Below are 16,134 nucleotides of genomic sequence, written 5' to 3'. Positions count from 1 at the left end.
TGTCCATAATTTTTCGCCTTCAAAGACTGCGTGTCTTCTGGCCCAAAACTCGCTGTTGCCTCTGACCCAAATCCTTAAAATCTGCCACACTGCGCACCGCGGCCCCGCTCCTCTCTGCGTGGTTTTTGGACGAAGGTCACCAACTGCCCACGAACCATTTGACAGGGCGACAGAGAGCCACTCCCGTGAGCTTTTTCCGCTTCTCAAACTCTTTGTGACAGGAGACATTTTGCTCTGCAACTGAGCGCGAGCGTCGCCCTCGAGTTCCTGTCCGAAGACTTCCTGCGAACCGTTCTCCTACCCGGTCCCACCTTTCGCGTCACAATGGCGTTCTCAACTTCCAACCCCGTACGTCGGCTCTCTCCACGTTGTCTCGGTGCTTCTTTCCCTGCGTCCCGCGTGCTCTGGAGCCCGGCCGGGGTCTGCACACCGTGACATACGCGTAAATGAAGGGCGCTAGCGAGGATGTGTGTGCGCCGCACGCTGCAGAAGCGACTCTGCGCTGGCACCGGCGGCAAACGAATTGACACCTGCCTCGCTCTGCACTGCTCTGTCGAGGCTTCAAAAGTCGCTCTGCTTTGGACCCCCCAGAGTCTGGCCTCTCGGTTTTCTGCTGGAGGGAACTCTTTTAGCTGTCTTCAGCAGTCCAGTGGGGTGGTGGTGTACTGCAGTCATAAGCTTGGTTGTCTGTATCTCGTAACCAGAGTCATCTTCAGTATTCTAGGAACTATAATATCGTTGTCTATTCGATTTGAGGACTCGCTCGCGAGCTTCCCGAGCGTGAAACATGTGGAAAGAGGGGGGAGCTTTTCTTTGTAAACTGGGCGGAATCCGCTGGACCTTCGAGGCCGCTGGCGCCCAGCGCCCACCTCCGCTTTTTTGTCGTCTCTGCGTCCTGTTTTCGGCGGTGTCTCGGAGAAAAAATATATATATATATATATGTATTCGAGCAGTTCAGTGCATGCGTACTGCCTGAACGGTGGCATGCGCCAAACAGCTCAGAATTCCCACAGCCGCGGTACAGCCCCGGAAAGTCATGTCTATCTAGCCAGGTCGCCTCGTGATGACTCGACGAATACCTATTGTGGATCCATGGTTCAGGCTTTCACGTGTGTCTGCTACTGATTCGTCGTGTGGCCTTTGCCGCTTTTGCCTCTGATGCAGTGCCGTGCTACTCCCCCCTGTACCGTGAACGCGTTCCACGAAGCGTTTGAAGCGTTTCCGCGGCAGATGGGGTGGAGAGGAGAGGGCGAGACCGAGTTTCAACCAGTTGGATGGGCGTCAGTTGGTTCTGTTGCTTGCATTGTCTTTTTCAGGCCGCGCCTGTCCTGGACAAGCACGACATGGCGGAGCCGATCAAGCCTAGTGCCGAGGGCTTTCCGCTCCACGCGGACAGTTCCCCGTCGGCTCGCAAGTTCGCCGAGGGGGAGAACGCGAAGAATTTCTGTCGCGTCGTAGTGCGTCCGGCGAAGGGCGGCGAGGAGGGCAAGGCGGGCGAAGGCAGCAAGCTCGCGGCATCTTCCCAGGCTCTGGAAATCCAAAAGCTGCTCTCCGAACAGTCCCCCGCGACTGCGAAGCGCCTTATCTTCTCCGCGACCAAGACCACGACTACCACGTGCACGCTGACTAAGACCGTCGGGAGCGGCGGCCTGAACGGCTGCGTGGAAGCGGACGGAACGGAGAAAGCCGAAGCCGAAGAGAACGCAAAGGGCCCGCGATGGTTTTCGGCGGCCGCTGACATGGTCCAGATGGGCTGGAAGGCGACCAAGGAAGCACTCCTCACACACGCCTCCACCGCCGAAACGCAAGCTGATGTAAGCGCCTCATCGAATGCAGATGTAGCGCCGCGTCCTACCGTCCCTAGTAGGCCTTCCTATTGCGTTCGTGCATGACGCAGATGAGCAGCTCTCGCAGACACAACCAGCGCACTTCGCGACGAACAGTGCTGCAGAGGTGTGTATGACGCGCGCCCGGAGACCTCGCCTGACTCGCCCCTTGGGATGCCGGCGTTCCACGTCTCTGGCGGCCCCCGTCTCCCCCTCACTCCTGCGCGTCAGCATGTGTATGTATATGCATCTGCATATGTATGTATGTATGTATGTATGTGCCTGTGTGTGTGTGTGGTGGCTGTGTGTCTGCGCGTTTTCTTTGACAGGAAGTTGAGCGCGAGATTGCGCGCTTCGTGCCGTCGGTGCAAGTCGTGGACTTGCCGCTCCATCTTTCCTACACGGTGCCTGAAGTGAAAACCCGGATGGTTCACTACACGTTCGAGTGCCCAGCGCGCGGATGCTCGCGGCTGGTGCCTCGCGCCTTCCCGGTCGACACGCCGTTCATCGTGCCGCAGTTTCAGGACGTGCGTGTGCCGGTCGTGATGTCGCAGACCTTCGTGCCCGAGCTGCATGAGTCCGCGAAAATCATTCAGGTGCCGGTCGCCCGCTACGTGCCGAAGCTCGTCCCCGTGGACGTCTACGTGCCCAGACCTGTCGCCGTCCCCATCAAGGCCGAGGAACTCCGTCAAGTGACCAAGAGCGCGGAAGTCAGCCCCGAACTCCTCCACCAGCTAAGCGTCGAAATGAACCCGCACCTCGAGGCCCTCAACCAATTCAACGCTCGACAGGTACGCAGTCCACACCTCTCTCCTGCTGATTCTGCGGCGGCGCGTGAAGCTGCCGACTCGGGGGTGTGTGCGCGATGTTCAGAAGTGGGGCGGCGCATGCTCTGTCCCTTAGCGGTCTTGACGCCACAGTCTCATTAGCACAGACGTACGCGTGCGCCTGTGTGAGTCTGTGGGTGTGGGTGTCTTTCCACGTGGAAAAGCGCTGATGCCGGGCAGCCTGTGAATTCTGCATAAAACATCCGTGCGTGTGGAGGCGTATGTCTGGAACTGCGAGCCGACCGGCTCTCGACGTGGATTGCCCTGCGCCTGAAGCACTCGGGGAAGGATCTACATGGATTGTTGCGAGTCTGGCGTGGTGTCGCGCTCCTTGTTGCGTCGGCCTCTGCTTTGTAAAGGTTGCTTCCAGCAGCGGCGTGTGTTTCTGGTGCGCGGTTCCTCCGCAGGCTGAAGTCTTCAACCAGGTCGTGAACAAGGCCAACGAGCTCGCAGCTCGCGTGGAAGTTGAACCCCCGGCTCCCGAACGCATCGAGGTTGACGCTGCATCCACTGGCGTCCGCTCGGTCGTCGATGAACAGGGCTGCAAACGCCTCGAGGTGAGTCTGCAAAAGGGACGCGCGAAATCAGGAAACTCGAGCGTTCCAGAGAGGCGGCCCCGCGTCTGCTCAGGGGAGCAGATGATGCGTCGCGTGTGCATTTTGAAACGAGCGGCGTGTCTGCATCCCCTTGTTCCGCGTTGATCCACTGTTATGGTCGCCTGCGGGGCAGTGTCTGAGGGCAGCACTGCGCCGGATGCGCGCCGTGTCTCTCTCGCGTCTCCCTGGCGTCTCCTGCGCTTGATTCGAGTGTCTGGGCTTCGGCGCCACGCGAGTGCGCTGTTTGTTGTGCTAACTGTGCAGGTGGACGTCGGCGGTAAGGACCCCAAGTCGTTGGAGGTGACGTTCAACCGCCTGCAGGAAGACGTGAACCCAGACAAGAGGAACACGGAGACCGTGAACCTCACCGAGGACGTCATCCTCTCGGTGTACCGCGACTTGGACGGCGGGCACCTGAATCGCTTCCCATCCGGCAACGTGGGCATTCCGATGGTCTACCGCGCGCCTGAACAAACCGCGTTGGGACTCAAGGGTCCCAGCGGCGAGCCTGCGCGTCTGGCGAGCCTGACCGACGAGCTGGGCGATGGCGAAGGCACGTCGGCGACGACTACGGGGGACGCGTCGCTGCCTGGAGCCGCGGTCGGCCCTGAGGAGAGCACGACCACGGTCGCGCGCCCCGACAGCGCCCCCACGCCCCTCTCGGACTAAATGCAGCAACTTGGAAATGCAGCGAGACGCGGGAGAGGGAGCGCGGCCGACGAGAAGACCCGAGTCAGGCAAGCCAGAAGGAAGACGACGCCGGAGTCGACGGCGAGAAGAAAGAAGGTACAGAACGCGGGGCAGGTCCGGGATGCATGCGGCGCGGCTGTGTTGCTCTGTGCGGCGGAGGACGCGAACCCTGTCAGTGACTTTCGGGTTCGAGCGTGAGACGCGTGAAGGGCGCCTGCGGTGTGTGGCGGATTGCGCGACTGAGCAGTGCAACGACAAGGGGCGGCTGGGCCACAGCGAAGACACGCGGACGAAACAATGATGCGACACGCTGTCTTGCCGCGGTGAAGGCACCGAAGGACGACAGCGCCCACTTCCCGCCTTCATTTGGTCCCGTATTTGAAGCCAAGAGAAACCTTCAGAAAAACCGCGCGCGGGTGCGCGAACTGCGTCGTATATCTTCTCTTCGCGGCACCAGGGGGAAGCGGAATCACCTGCTCCCCTCGTCCCTACTGGTGCGTGGCGGTGTTGCGTTGCCATTTCCACGTCATGTCGCAGAAGCTGTTTACTGCTTTTTTGTTTCCTCGTGGACCGAGGCTCGCGCTGCCACTGGTCGCGGCCCTGTAGAAGAAGCGCCCAGCCATGTCCTGCGGACGCGCTGCGGAGTGAGAGGGGGGAGAGACTGTTGTCTAAGACTGTAGCCGTGGGCAGCAGCTGTGCAGAAGGGTGTCTCTTAAACGACTTGAAAGAGTCGAGTTTGCAGTTCTCTAGGGCACACAGACGCGGTGACGCTCACGCACTGGATTGTCTGTCTTATGCGCACACGCATATCTGTGGTTGTGTACCGATTTGTTCATGCTGATAGGCATCACTGCGTACGAGGTTTGTGAGAGGGGTCTGGCTCCGCTCGCGTTTGCCTTGGAGCGCGCGGCCGCCGCCGCGCTGCGACACTGTTGTCCATTGCATGTGAAACGCAAGGAAGAACGGTGTAAGTGACCGCAGCTCCACGAGAAGCTCGGTCGCCGCGTGCCTTGTCTCGTTGCCTGGTTTCGTGTCTGCGTATTGGGAGTGTCTTACTACGAACGAGGGGTGCCTCTGCGCATCGCTGAGGAAAAACCTACCTGCGGGTGAGTTTTTTCCGCTCCGCTTTTCCTCGCGTGTCTGACCGTGTGCCTGCGCCTACGGGGCCGCCGTACGCTGGCTGACCGGAACCAGAGCGCTTTTCGCTGTTTGTTTCGCCGCGCCTGTCGCTCCCATCCAGGAGCTCGACCCTGCGTTAGGCGAACACCTAATAGGTGGATTCGACAGCGCACTGGCCTGCACTCACGCCCGCCGGCAGTGCGGTGACGGCCCTTCTGCGGCTAGTGCCCAGTTGCGTAGACATCGCATGTCTCCGACGTGCCTGCTGTCGGCATACGCAGCCCTCCGACTACAAAGCACCACTCGAGGGTTCGGGGGGGAGGGAGGAAGGGGGGGCGTTAGAGTCAGAGCAGAGCACATCACCGCTAGAAAAGATGCGTCGAACGTAACCGGTCGACTTACCTGCGCTGCAGCGCGGGCGAGAGCAGCAGCGCCCGCGACCCGTCTGCGCGACCACTGTCTGGCGCTACGCTAGTGGCAGTTCGAGTCACTTGCGGCGAACAGGGCGCCGCTGCCGGTCGTAACTCAGTTTATTCAGAGTGTGGGCAGGACCAGCGTGTCCGCCGAGTCGGTAAGAATGTTAGCTCTCATCCGTATCTAGAGACGCAACCAGGACGCGTATGGCTGAGTGGATTGGCAATATCTACATATTTTTGAAGTTGAAATACGCAGCTAGAAAAAGTCTAAAAGGATCGTAAAGTGTACTGATAGAAACAGCGTTCCATGTGAAGCCTTGAGAGGAAGTAGCTGCGTGCCTGTGCGCAAGCGCGCGTCTGCAGAACCACGTCGCAAGTCCACTTTTTTTTTCGACCGCGACACACGAGACATCGCCCGTGCTTGACACGAAGGAATCAAGCATGCCGCCAGTGTTTAGCGAACATGTGCACACTTCAGCGCACAGAAGCATGCATGCATGTAGTTGTCTGAGACGAATGAGTCTACACAACCAGAAAACCAGGGACACGCGAGAATCGCACGCGCAGTGCGCCGAGGACCAACCGGCACGAGAGACACGAAGAGAGCACTCTCAACACAAAATGGTAAATTTCTGAATATTTATCGCGAGTGCGAACAGGCAGAAACACCCATGTGCGGCCTCCTGATCCGTCGCCTCTTTGGTCTGTGCTGCGTCTCGACCCTGTTCGCGTGCCTCCGCGTCTCCGCTTCGCTGCGTTTCGGCTTCACTCCCGCACAGTCCAGCGGTTTTTGCAAACGGCGGCAGCTCGTCTTACGAGGCGCACAGGGTCATCCAGCGCCGGCGAGATTCCGGCGACTACCTGAGAAACACACGCAGAAAACGAATAAAAAAAAACACGCGCGTACACCCTGCACACACGAAGCGAACTCCGCACCCGAAAGCGGAGACAAGCAGGTTTCGCCCGCGGGCTAGAAAGCCATGAAACAGCGGGGCCCCTAAAGCGGGCGGGGGGTGCTAGTTCAGACCCTTGGCGTGTGAGTCGTCGTCAAGGCCTATCCTCTCAGCGCTCGAGTGCGCTCGCGTGTATCTCACGCTCCCCTGCCCCGTACGCGGCGCGTGTCGCACCTCTTTCTGCATTTTGCGAATGACGCCCAGCGGCCTGTCGGCGTAGTTCATAACCGCTTGAATCGCGAGGAGACGAAGCACCGGACCGGCAAACCCTCCCTCAGGCACCGACAGAGGCCGCGCGGCCACGTCGCCAAGTGTGCGTGCCTGGCGCCTTCGTCCGCGCTCCCGCGCCTCGACATCGTCCTTGCATCCTTGCTGCGCAACAGTGAGGAGGAACGGAAGAATGAGGCCGACAGCCTGGTCAAGAAACTGCAACTCCATCTCCTCGAGCACCAGCGAGCCGCGCGGCTCGCAGGGGGCAGGCGCCTCTGCGAAGCTCCACTTCTCCAAGGTCGTCCGCTTCCCCTCGGCCTCGCCCTCTGCGGTGTCGCCGCTAGAGCCCAACGGGCTCCCTCCGCCCGCAGCCGAAGGCTCTGGGGAGGCTCCGGCTGGCGCACCAACCCCGGCCGCGTCTACATCCGCGCCCGCTCCCGAGGAGCCCGCCTGCGAGGCCGGGGCCTCTCGCAGGGCGGCGAGAACGCGCAGCAGCCGCTTGCGCCGCTGCGCGGAGAGAATCAGCAGGAGCGTCGACGAAAGGAGAACGTCTTCGGCTTCCTCCAGGGAGAAAAGCAGATGCTCCACGAACCGGCCCGAAGACACGCCAGCCCCTGGCGACGGCGCGGCAAGGCCCGCCTCGCCTGCCGCACCTGCTGGCGCACGCGTGAGGGCACCCGAAGAATCCCTCAACGCGGTTTCGTCCCCATCGGCTTGCTGCGCGCGCCTTCCGTCTGTCTCCTCCCTTCGCCGCCTAGCCCCTGCGAGGCCCCGGAGAAGCCCGCGAGCCCCCGGGTGAAGCGTCGGCCTGTCGCGCCTCACCGCGAAGTAAAAGGAGACAACCCAGATCACGACTGTGGCAAGCAGGCCGCGCTGCGGCTGAGGACCGAGGGCGAAAAACGCGTCGGCAGGCGCGGCTCCGGCCTGCCTCTCAGGAGGCCTGAGCTCCCCATCGTCGTAGGCGCCGTCGAGCCCATAGAGCAGGACCTCCTCTACTGGCAGAGACGCGGCCGCACGGGCTAGACACGCGGCGGCTGGCAGCGCGGCGAGGCGCAGACGAAGCGCCGCCTCAGCCCCGAGCGAGGCACCGCGCGCCTCCTCGGCAGCGTCCGGAGGCGCAAGGCCGCCCAGCGGCGTCGCGCACGCAGAAGTCGTCAACCGCATGTCCGCAGCTCCCTGCGCGACCAGGTGGCGGCGCATTGCGCCGACAGCTGCCCGAGCGTCGTAGAGGACGTGGCGCGCGACGCACTGGAGCGGCTCACCCGAAAGGCGAAAGCGCAGACACTCGCCGTCGCCTCGGCCGCCTTTGTCTCGCTCGGTGTCAGAATCGGACGCCGGCGCGGCGCATGGCAGCAGCGAAAGGAGGCCTGGAAGGATCACGCGCTCTTCTCGGCTTCGGTTCCTGCTGTCTCTGTCGCCTGTTTCAGTCGCCTCTTCGGCGGAATCTCTTCGCGGCGCGCTGGAAATGCGCGTCACGGCTGTCTCCGCTCCCCGCTTGGCCTCTTCGCCGTCGTTCGCCAGCAGGTCCGCAGTCCCGTCCAACACGGTGTCGCCCAGCAGCCTCGCCACCGCAAGCGACGACGACAGACTCACAAACAGCGAAGATTCGGCGTGAGCCGAACGCACCGAAGAGACGGAGACAGACGCCTTCGCTGCTGTGGCAGCAAGGCGCGCGGGGGCAGGCTGCTTCGCGTCGTGCCCAGGGCGCACACAAGCCCTCTTGTCGAGGCTGTGGCGGGCTTCGGACCGCGAATCGCGAAGCGCGACGGCGGGTGCGAACACAGGACGAAGCAGCTCATGAAGCTGCTCTGAGGCAAGCGCGTGCTCGCTGGCGCGTCGCGCCACCTCCTGGCGGAGGCAGAGCCCCTTCACAATCGCGTTCTGCCACATGGTTGATTGGTAGTCTCTCTCCCACGGGGAGACAGATGAAGCATCCGCCTCCGCGTTTTCTACGTCGTCTCCTTGCGGCACAGTTCCCGTATCTTCTCGTCCTTTGAATTGCTTGAGCGTGCCGATGAGGCGTTGCAGCGTCTGCTCCGCAGGCGCGAAGTAGAGTATCGCGACGACGACGTCCAGCAAAACCTTCTCTGATGGGAGCCACGCCTCCTCGCCCTGCGCACGCGAAGGGGACGCGGTCAGCGAAGCCGAGGCCGACCCAGCAGGTGGCGCGGCGACGCCGATGTCTGCAGACCAAAGCCTCCTGGGCTCGGTCATTAGAGACAAACACCGATGAAGAAGACGCTCCAAGAGGCTCGAGAAGGAGCCGCTAGCTGCGCCGTCGTCTCCGCTGCAATTGCTGCGCCGGTCCTCCGGAACGGCGGCCAGAAAGGCAAGCGCAGCGGGAGTCAGCAGAAGGAGGGCAACCCCACTCTCTCCCTCGCGGCCGAAGTGCGCGCTGCCCTGCTGAGCGGCTCGTTCGGGTTCCTCAAGGCTGCTTTCTTCCTGCCTTGCGGCGCGCGAAAGGAGCGCGACGGCGCATTGCTTCGCCTCCACGCGGGGAGCAGAGTGAAGAAGAAGGCTCAGCAGATAGCGGAGACGCGGAAGAAGAGACACGACAGAACTCGAAGATGACAGTGGCGAGACAGGCTCGCTCAAAGCAACATACGTGGCTTGTTCGAGCCCCCGGAGTAGGGCGTCGAACGGGCATCCGCTACTGCGGAGACTGGAACCCAAAGTGTCTCCAGGTGTCTCCGCGACCACGCCCGCACTCGTCGCCATGGACCTGATCTGGAGCCAGTCGATAATACCCTGCGTGACGACTTGTAGAACCGACGTCGCGACAACTCGATTGGCTTCCTCATTAGACCGGTTCGCGCCTGTGGGACGATCTGTCTCGTCGCCCCTTCGACTGCGCATAGCTGCATGCATGAGACCCGCGGAGGAGCTCGCAGCCTGCGCCGCGCTGGCGATGAGAAGAGTGAACATTGACGCCTGAAGTTCATCCAAGGTGTTGGCCTGCGTCGGTTCAGTCTGACCTGCATCCTTCTGGGGGCTCACGCATGCAAGTGCCTCATCGACGGGAGCGGCTGGCTGGCTGCGCTCCGGCAACGAGGCCGAAGGGGGAGAGGAAGCGCCACACGCGCCACAGCGGGGGATCGCGGCAGACCAGAGAGGAGAGCGACTGAGGCAGGACGTCGAGAAGGAAGGCGCGACGTTGGAGCGGCCGAGGAGGACGGCCGCGATAGCGAGGGCGACCTCCAGACGTGCACCCGCCGGGAGAAGACTGAGCGGCGTGCGCGAGAGGCATTCGGTTTCTGCCGCCTCGTTTCCGCGGTCAAGGCTCCCCGGCACTCCGCACCCCCGGGCTCTGCTGCCGGCAGCACCGGCGCGGTGCTGGTGCGTTTCGGCGAGGCACCAAGAGCCACACAGAAGCTGAGATCCCGCCTCTGAAAGAATCAGAGTGACAGCTGATGCCAGAGGCGCCATACCCGCGTCGCCGTCTCCCGAGCACCCCGCGGCGCCTATTGGACTCTGAGCACGTACAGCGAGAGTCCCGGCGAGAGGAGAAAGCTCCTCGACAAAGTCAAGCAGTATCTCTTGTCGCTCCCGCTCGGCGGCCGCGGCATCCTCCACAGAGTCCTCCTCGAGGCTGTCGTCGGCCGGAGAGCGTGCGCCATTTTTCTCCGCCTCGCCATTCCCCGCCACGTTTCGCTTTCGCCTCACGCACACGGCGCCGCCCTGCAGCAAGTTCGAAAGAAGAGACGAGGAGGCCTCGGCGTCCCCGCAGGCCAACAGCACCTGCTGAAGAGCGCGGAGCGCCCCCAACAGGAGACTCGACGGGCTCGTCAGGACGGCCGACAGGCCCTGGAGGCGCAGCGTCATCTCGAGGAGGGTCACCCAGCGCGCGTGGAAGAGCTCAGCCTCAGCGGGCGCGTCGCGCGTGTCGGGCGGCGCGTCTCGCGTGTCGGGCGCCTCTTCGCCGCCAAGCTCCATGGGCAGACCGTTGGGCTTCAAAGCGTCCGAGGGCGCTGTCGGGTTCGAACGCCGCGCGCATGCAGTGGCGTTGCCCGCCAACGCGCGCGAGAACGGTGGGGGACTCGAGGGAGCCGAAAACCCGAGCAGGGACGCGAACATGCGCACAGCGTCGTCTCGCAGCTCGGGGAACTGCTGAGGCAGCGCCGCCACCTCGCCAATCGCCTGGAAAAAGCAGACAAAGACCTCGGACCGGCCGCTCGAGAGAAGGCGCGAGCGCGTGGCTCTGAAGAGTGAGCCGAGCCGGAGGAGAAGCAGGCCGGCCTCAGACGCGGGGCACGCGTCTTTCTTTGGGAGCAAACCCGCAGCGATGCCCAGAGTGATGAAGCGCTCGACGGTGTGGACGGTCGCGACGGCGCGCACGAGAGCCGCGTCCCACGCCTCGTCCAGAAGCGCGTCCTCCTGCGCGTCTCCCGCGCCCGCAGAAGGCGCGTCGTCTGGGCGCTCTACAGACTCAGACTCGGCTGGAAGCAGCGAGTGGCTTCCCCCGCCTGGACTGCGCTGCCGCGGCGTCGGGCAGGACGCGAGCGTGAGGCGGAGGAGCGGGAGAACGCAGATCTCGAGGCAGAGGCGACACAGCGTCTCCGAGATGACCGCAGAGCGGAGAAGGAACTGGCGGGCCGCCACGCAGGCAGGACTCCCAGGCGCCTGATCGAAATCCAACAGAGGCGCAAACAGCTCCGCGAGGAGCGGACGAACTTGGTGCAGCAGCCATGGCGGCAAGGCGGGTGGGACAGCCGCCAGCAGGGCGGCGGAAGCGGAAGGCGCAGCGAGAGGCGGCGAAAAGCAATCGAGCCACAAGGCATCGGCGTCGGCGGTAGCTGCCGCGCCACGTGGCTGGGCGCCGCCGTTTTCAGAGTCGGCGGCGGGCTGCGCGTCGTCTGCAGAGACGCGTTGCCGCTGTCCGCGCTGGCTCTCCCTGTTCAGTGCGCAGTTCGCGTTCTCGCGCCGTTCGTCCCCCGCCAGCCAACGCGCCTCGCCGTCGGCGTCGAGGCCATCTTCCGCCTGCACAGCCCGCCGCAGAAAGAGAACCCACACGGCGACGAGCTGCGCCGTATGCACGCTGGGGGCCTCGTAGCAGGACTGGAGCATCAGGCCCTGCACCGGCTGCAGCACCGCGAGGACGGCCGAGGGAGGGAAGTGGGGCAGAACGGCGGCGGCAGTTTTCTTGATCTCCTCCAGCGTCTGCTGAAAGTCCTCGTCGCCCGCGGAGGCCAAGGCGTCGAGGAGATACAAAAGAACGAACGAGGAGAAGAGCGGCGTCGACGTGAGGGCGCGGTGGAACCTCTCCACCAGCGTCTCCTCTGTGTGCAGACACGCAGAACCGCGCGAAAACAGCAAAGTGAAACTGCGGAAAAACCGGGAGGCAGAGGCGGGGCGAACACGACTGCATGAAGCACGCACGCCGCGGAAGACAGGCAGCTGCTGGAAACGCAGAAAAACAAAAAAACACAAAGCGGAGATGCCGAGGACATCGCGCCGAGCTCCATCGGGGCAGACGGCGAAAACGAGTGGAGCCGTCAGACGCCGGCCTACATCCCCTGGTGACTGCAGCTGCGAGGACAGCGCAGAACACGACCCGCCAAAAGGGAGGCGAATGCGTAAAGACGCAAACACGCACACAGCAAGAAAAACAGCGACCGAGCAGGGACTCGATACGAAGAGAGAGAAGAAAGAAGGTGGAATCCAGGACGCAAACAGTCTTACCAGTGATAGGAATAGGTGCGTTGGGAGGCGGACTGAAGGCAATTGGGAAGTAGGTCATCACCACGTCAACAACGTTCTCGACTTCGTCTCTTCGCATGATGGAGGCGTACGAGGCGCCAAGCACCGCGACGATCTCAAAGAGCAACAAGAGACACCGCGGATCTCTCTCTCCCTCGAGCTGTGTACAGACCGCTGTGACGACCTGGACGCCGCCTGCCTCTTTTCTGCGTCTGGCCAGGGCCGCCACTTCAGGCTCGCACTCTCTAAGCAGAGCTAGGAGCAGCCGCAGAATCAGCTGGCGGACGTTCTGCGCAAATGCAGGCGCGTGCACATCGCACAAGAGGCGACGCAGGACCGCCTCCACCAAACTCTCTTCTTCGCTCTTCCCTCCTTCTAAGCTTTTTTCGCCGCCCGCCCTGGCTCGTTCCGCACTCCTCGCCTCGCGGCCGCCATCGCCCTGCGCGGTCGCTGCCTCGCCTTCTCGCCCCACCTGTGCGGGCGCTTCGTCTCCGCTGCCTGGTAGCTCGCCAGAGGCGCCCCCCGGGGCCTCCTCTGGCGCCTTGGGGGACTCAACGGCAGACCTTTTCTTCGCCTCTCGCACGAAGCGGACACGCTCAGCTCTCAGCGCATCGCGATGGTGCGTCAGCAGCGCCAGCAAAGCCGCACAGGCGCCCTCGACGACGTACCAGTCGTTGAGGTTTTCCAGACAGAAACCGACAATTTGAGACAGCGTTGAGCGCTCATCGGCCGCTCCGCTGTTGCAGACAGAGGCCTCGCCTGACGCGGGTGAGACCCCAACTGGATCCACGCGCGTTTCGCCCTCTCCCGCGGGCGGGTCGCCAGCGGAAGGCGGTGCGGCGGAGAGCGAAAGCGAAGGCACGCGCTGCAGCACCTCGCCGAGGAGCAGCGCGGCGCGCCGGCGTCGCTGGGCGTTTCGCGCAAAGGCGTTCGGGGCGCTGGAGGAATCCTCTTCGTCTTCCGCGGAGTCCCAGATAACCGAATCATCCTCCAGCGCCCTGTCCTCCGCGGAAGACAAATTTGGACGAGCGGGAGCATCGCCCGTCGCTGCCGCCACAGCGGCGCCCTTCGCCCTGCCGACTGCATCAGTCGCGTCGCCGCGGGCTCCACCTTCGTCTCCCGCAACTCGCTCCTCCGCCTCGTCCTGTTCTGCGCCCGCGTCTGCAGCCGGCTGGGATCGCCCTCGCGAACCGCGAGTCTGTTCCGCCGTGCTCTTGGCATCGACTGCGAAGGGCCGCAGAAGTCTGAGCAGCTGCGCGATGTGCAGGGATCCGCTGCAGAGCTTCAGAGAGAGAGACGCCAGCGCTCCTTCCTGCAGTCGCGTCTCTTCCGCGGGCGTGAGCGGCTGCGACGGCTTCGGAAGGTTACGCGGGGCGGCGCCGCACGAAGAGGCGTCTGACCCCCGCGGCGGGCGCAGCAGAACGTAGGCGCGCACAGCGTCGCTGATGCTCATGCGAAGATAGGAGAGCTGCGAACGCAGGGGCGACGCGGAAGACGCCCCCGAGGAGGCGGCGAGGAAGGAGGACTTGGAAGACACTAGCGGCGACTCGTCTCGCGAAGACGACGCGGGACTCGAGGTTGCGGGTGAGGACGCGTCGCCACCCGCCTCGGAGTGTCCCGTGTCTGACGAGGAGTCCGTGTGAGACGTGCAGTCGTCAGGCTTCGCGTCTGGATGACTCCACGGCTCCGCATCGAGCTGCTGCGTTAGCGCCATGGTGCGGAAGGAACAGAGGGGAGTCCGCGCCGCACTGGGTCAGCTCCTCTAGAGAAACGAACCAGAGACCAAGGCTGAAGTGCTGGGCACCGCCGATAGGTGAGAGCTCTCTCGTGGCAACCTGTCTCGCTCTTCGCGCGACTCCCTCCCACAGAGGCAGTCCCTTTTCCTTGGAATTCCAGCGCCGTCACTCGCAAACCGCCAGGAGGCACAGCGGCAATGCCGCGTCGCAACTGTAACTGTGGACTCTTCGACCGAGCCAAGATCAACTCTTCGGCTCGCGCAGCGTGGTGCGAAAAAGGAGAACTCGTGCTCACAACTCGATAGTACACGTATGTCCAGAGTAGAGAGGAGTGTCTCGCTTTCGGCGACGTGAGCACTCAGAACAGCCAGAAGGGAGGCGACTACAGAGAAACCTCGAGATGAAAAGGCTGGCTCGTCTTGTCTTTCCCCGCCGGGGAGGGCGAGAAAAGGACCGAAAAGCCAGCACACACGTTGCCCAGCGACAGGAGAGGCGGCGGCGTTTCCTCCACAGGGTTCTACTCACGGCCGGCGAAGCAAACAAGCAAAAAAGCGCCACCGATGAACAGGTGAGAAACATGGACGTAAAAGGGACGAACCAACAGAGCTATCTATGAACATGCAAAGCCCCAGCAGCTCGCGGCTCGACGGTGAACGAACAAGGCGAAGACGCACCCTACCGCGCCAGAATTAGGTGTAACAAAGGCGGGCGAACCCACGAGTAGTGCAAGAAACGGGAAATCCTCTTCAACTCCGAAGTAGGGCTATCGCCGCAAACACGACGTTCTTTGCAACACGATGCCATGAGAAAAACCGTGCATGCGGCATGGCAAAATCGAGGAAGTTCCGCTGACGCGCTCGATATCGCTCGGTCGTTCGAGTGAGTATATCGAAGCCCCTACCAACCCGTAGGGAAGGAACGCATCGAAACTAGGGGGAAAAACAGAAAAACTGTGCGACTTCTCTCGCGTGGGGCCTGGGTAGTCGTCGGAAACTACTAGAGCCGTCTGCAAGGCGCCGCAGAGGCAGCCGTCTCTGTGTCTCGAGCGAACGGGCGACTTTACGATTCCTCAATTGCGAGACGGGCCTCTTCTTACGTCTCCCGTCAGCGCTGACCCTCACTGTTGGTTGGTTTCCGTTGAGCGTTCATCATGTCTCTCCGTTCTTTCAGGCGAGCAGAGTGAAAGAAAGGCAGGGTCAAATTTTTCCGTGTGTATAAATCCGCGAGCGGCCATATCATGGGGCCCGGATCTGAGTGTTGAGCTACACAGCAAAGCATGGAAAATCTTCGCTACGAGGGCTGCAGAGCAGCGAGGCGCTTTTTCTACACCGTGCTACCACGGACAGGCTAGAGACATACTCGAGGAGGTCTGCTATGACCCGGATCGTAAAAGAAGAACCTCGAACTCAACACCACACCTACCGGGCAGTACGCGCTGTGAGCGCGATCCGAGTGTGCATTTCGGTGAGCGATAACAGGAGCTTCTGTGCGCATGTATGACGAATAATGACGAGCGTTGAAGTAGAGCATGCCAGCTAAAAACACTCAGTCCGAGGAGACAGGTGTTCAGCCCCAGTCTTCTACAATTCTTCGTGTGCTTAGCCTGACCGCCAACACACATGTACAATACAGGATGATCTGTACGATCGTCCTCTAATCAAACCTCACACCGCACTACCGTGCAACGGTAAGGATCGATGTACGAATCAGTTCATCCTTGTGGGATCTGCCGCATTTGCGGGCGATTCGGCTTCGTGAATCTGCATAGCATCCTTCAGCGCGGTTCCGAGCTCCCAGACAACTCCTTGAACTTGTTCTCATATGGAGAAAGACGCCATCTGCCATGCTCAACCGTCGAACTCCGACGCAAAGGTGCCGAGGGCGCGCACGCGCGTAGAGGCGTAGCCGCTTGGCATGCAGTAGACAAGCTACCTGCCCGCCGAGCTAGAGTTGTCATATGCCTAGCCAGGGTGACCAGCCAGTTCACCCATATTCAGTAGCCTGACAACACTCAGTCTGCCGGGATATCTTTTTCTGCACTTTTTCACTCTCTCAGCTGTGACA

The 16,134-nt window shown here is 62.3% G+C and overlaps 2 protein-coding genes across 2 annotated transcripts; one reads left to right on the top strand and one right to left on the bottom strand.

Annotated features, from left to right (window-relative positions):
* Positions 1–324: 324 nt before the first annotated feature.
* On the top strand, positions 325–3,918 carry BESB_079810 (alveolin domain containing intermediate filament IMC7; the record flags this gene model as incomplete). Its single annotated transcript, XM_029366343.1, has 5 exons — positions 325–348; positions 1,317–1,814; positions 2,156–2,617; positions 3,061–3,210; positions 3,514–3,918. 5 exons carry the CDS (start codon positions 325–327, stop codon positions 3,916–3,918), a joined length of 1,539 nt encoding a protein of 512 aa, XP_029217774.1.
* Positions 3,919–6,239: 2,321 nt separating this feature from the next.
* Positions 6,240–14,048, bottom strand: BESB_079800 (uncharacterized protein; the record flags this gene model as incomplete). Its single annotated transcript, XM_029366342.1, has 3 exons — positions 6,240–6,335; positions 6,602–11,913; positions 12,317–14,048. The coding sequence occupies 3 exons, from the start codon at positions 14,046–14,048 to the stop codon at positions 6,240–6,242; spliced, it is 7,140 nt and encodes a 2,379-aa protein (XP_029217773.1).
* Between the last annotated feature and the right edge of the window lie 2,086 nt (positions 14,049–16,134).

The sequence above is a fragment of the Besnoitia besnoiti genome, chromosome VII (genome assembly GCF_002563875.1).
Source record: "Besnoitia besnoiti strain Bb-Ger1 chromosome VII, whole genome shotgun sequence".
NCBI classification, from domain to species: Eukaryota; Apicomplexa; class Conoidasida; order Eucoccidiorida; family Sarcocystidae; genus Besnoitia; species Besnoitia besnoiti.
This window is presented reverse-complemented; position numbering and strand designations above follow the sequence as displayed.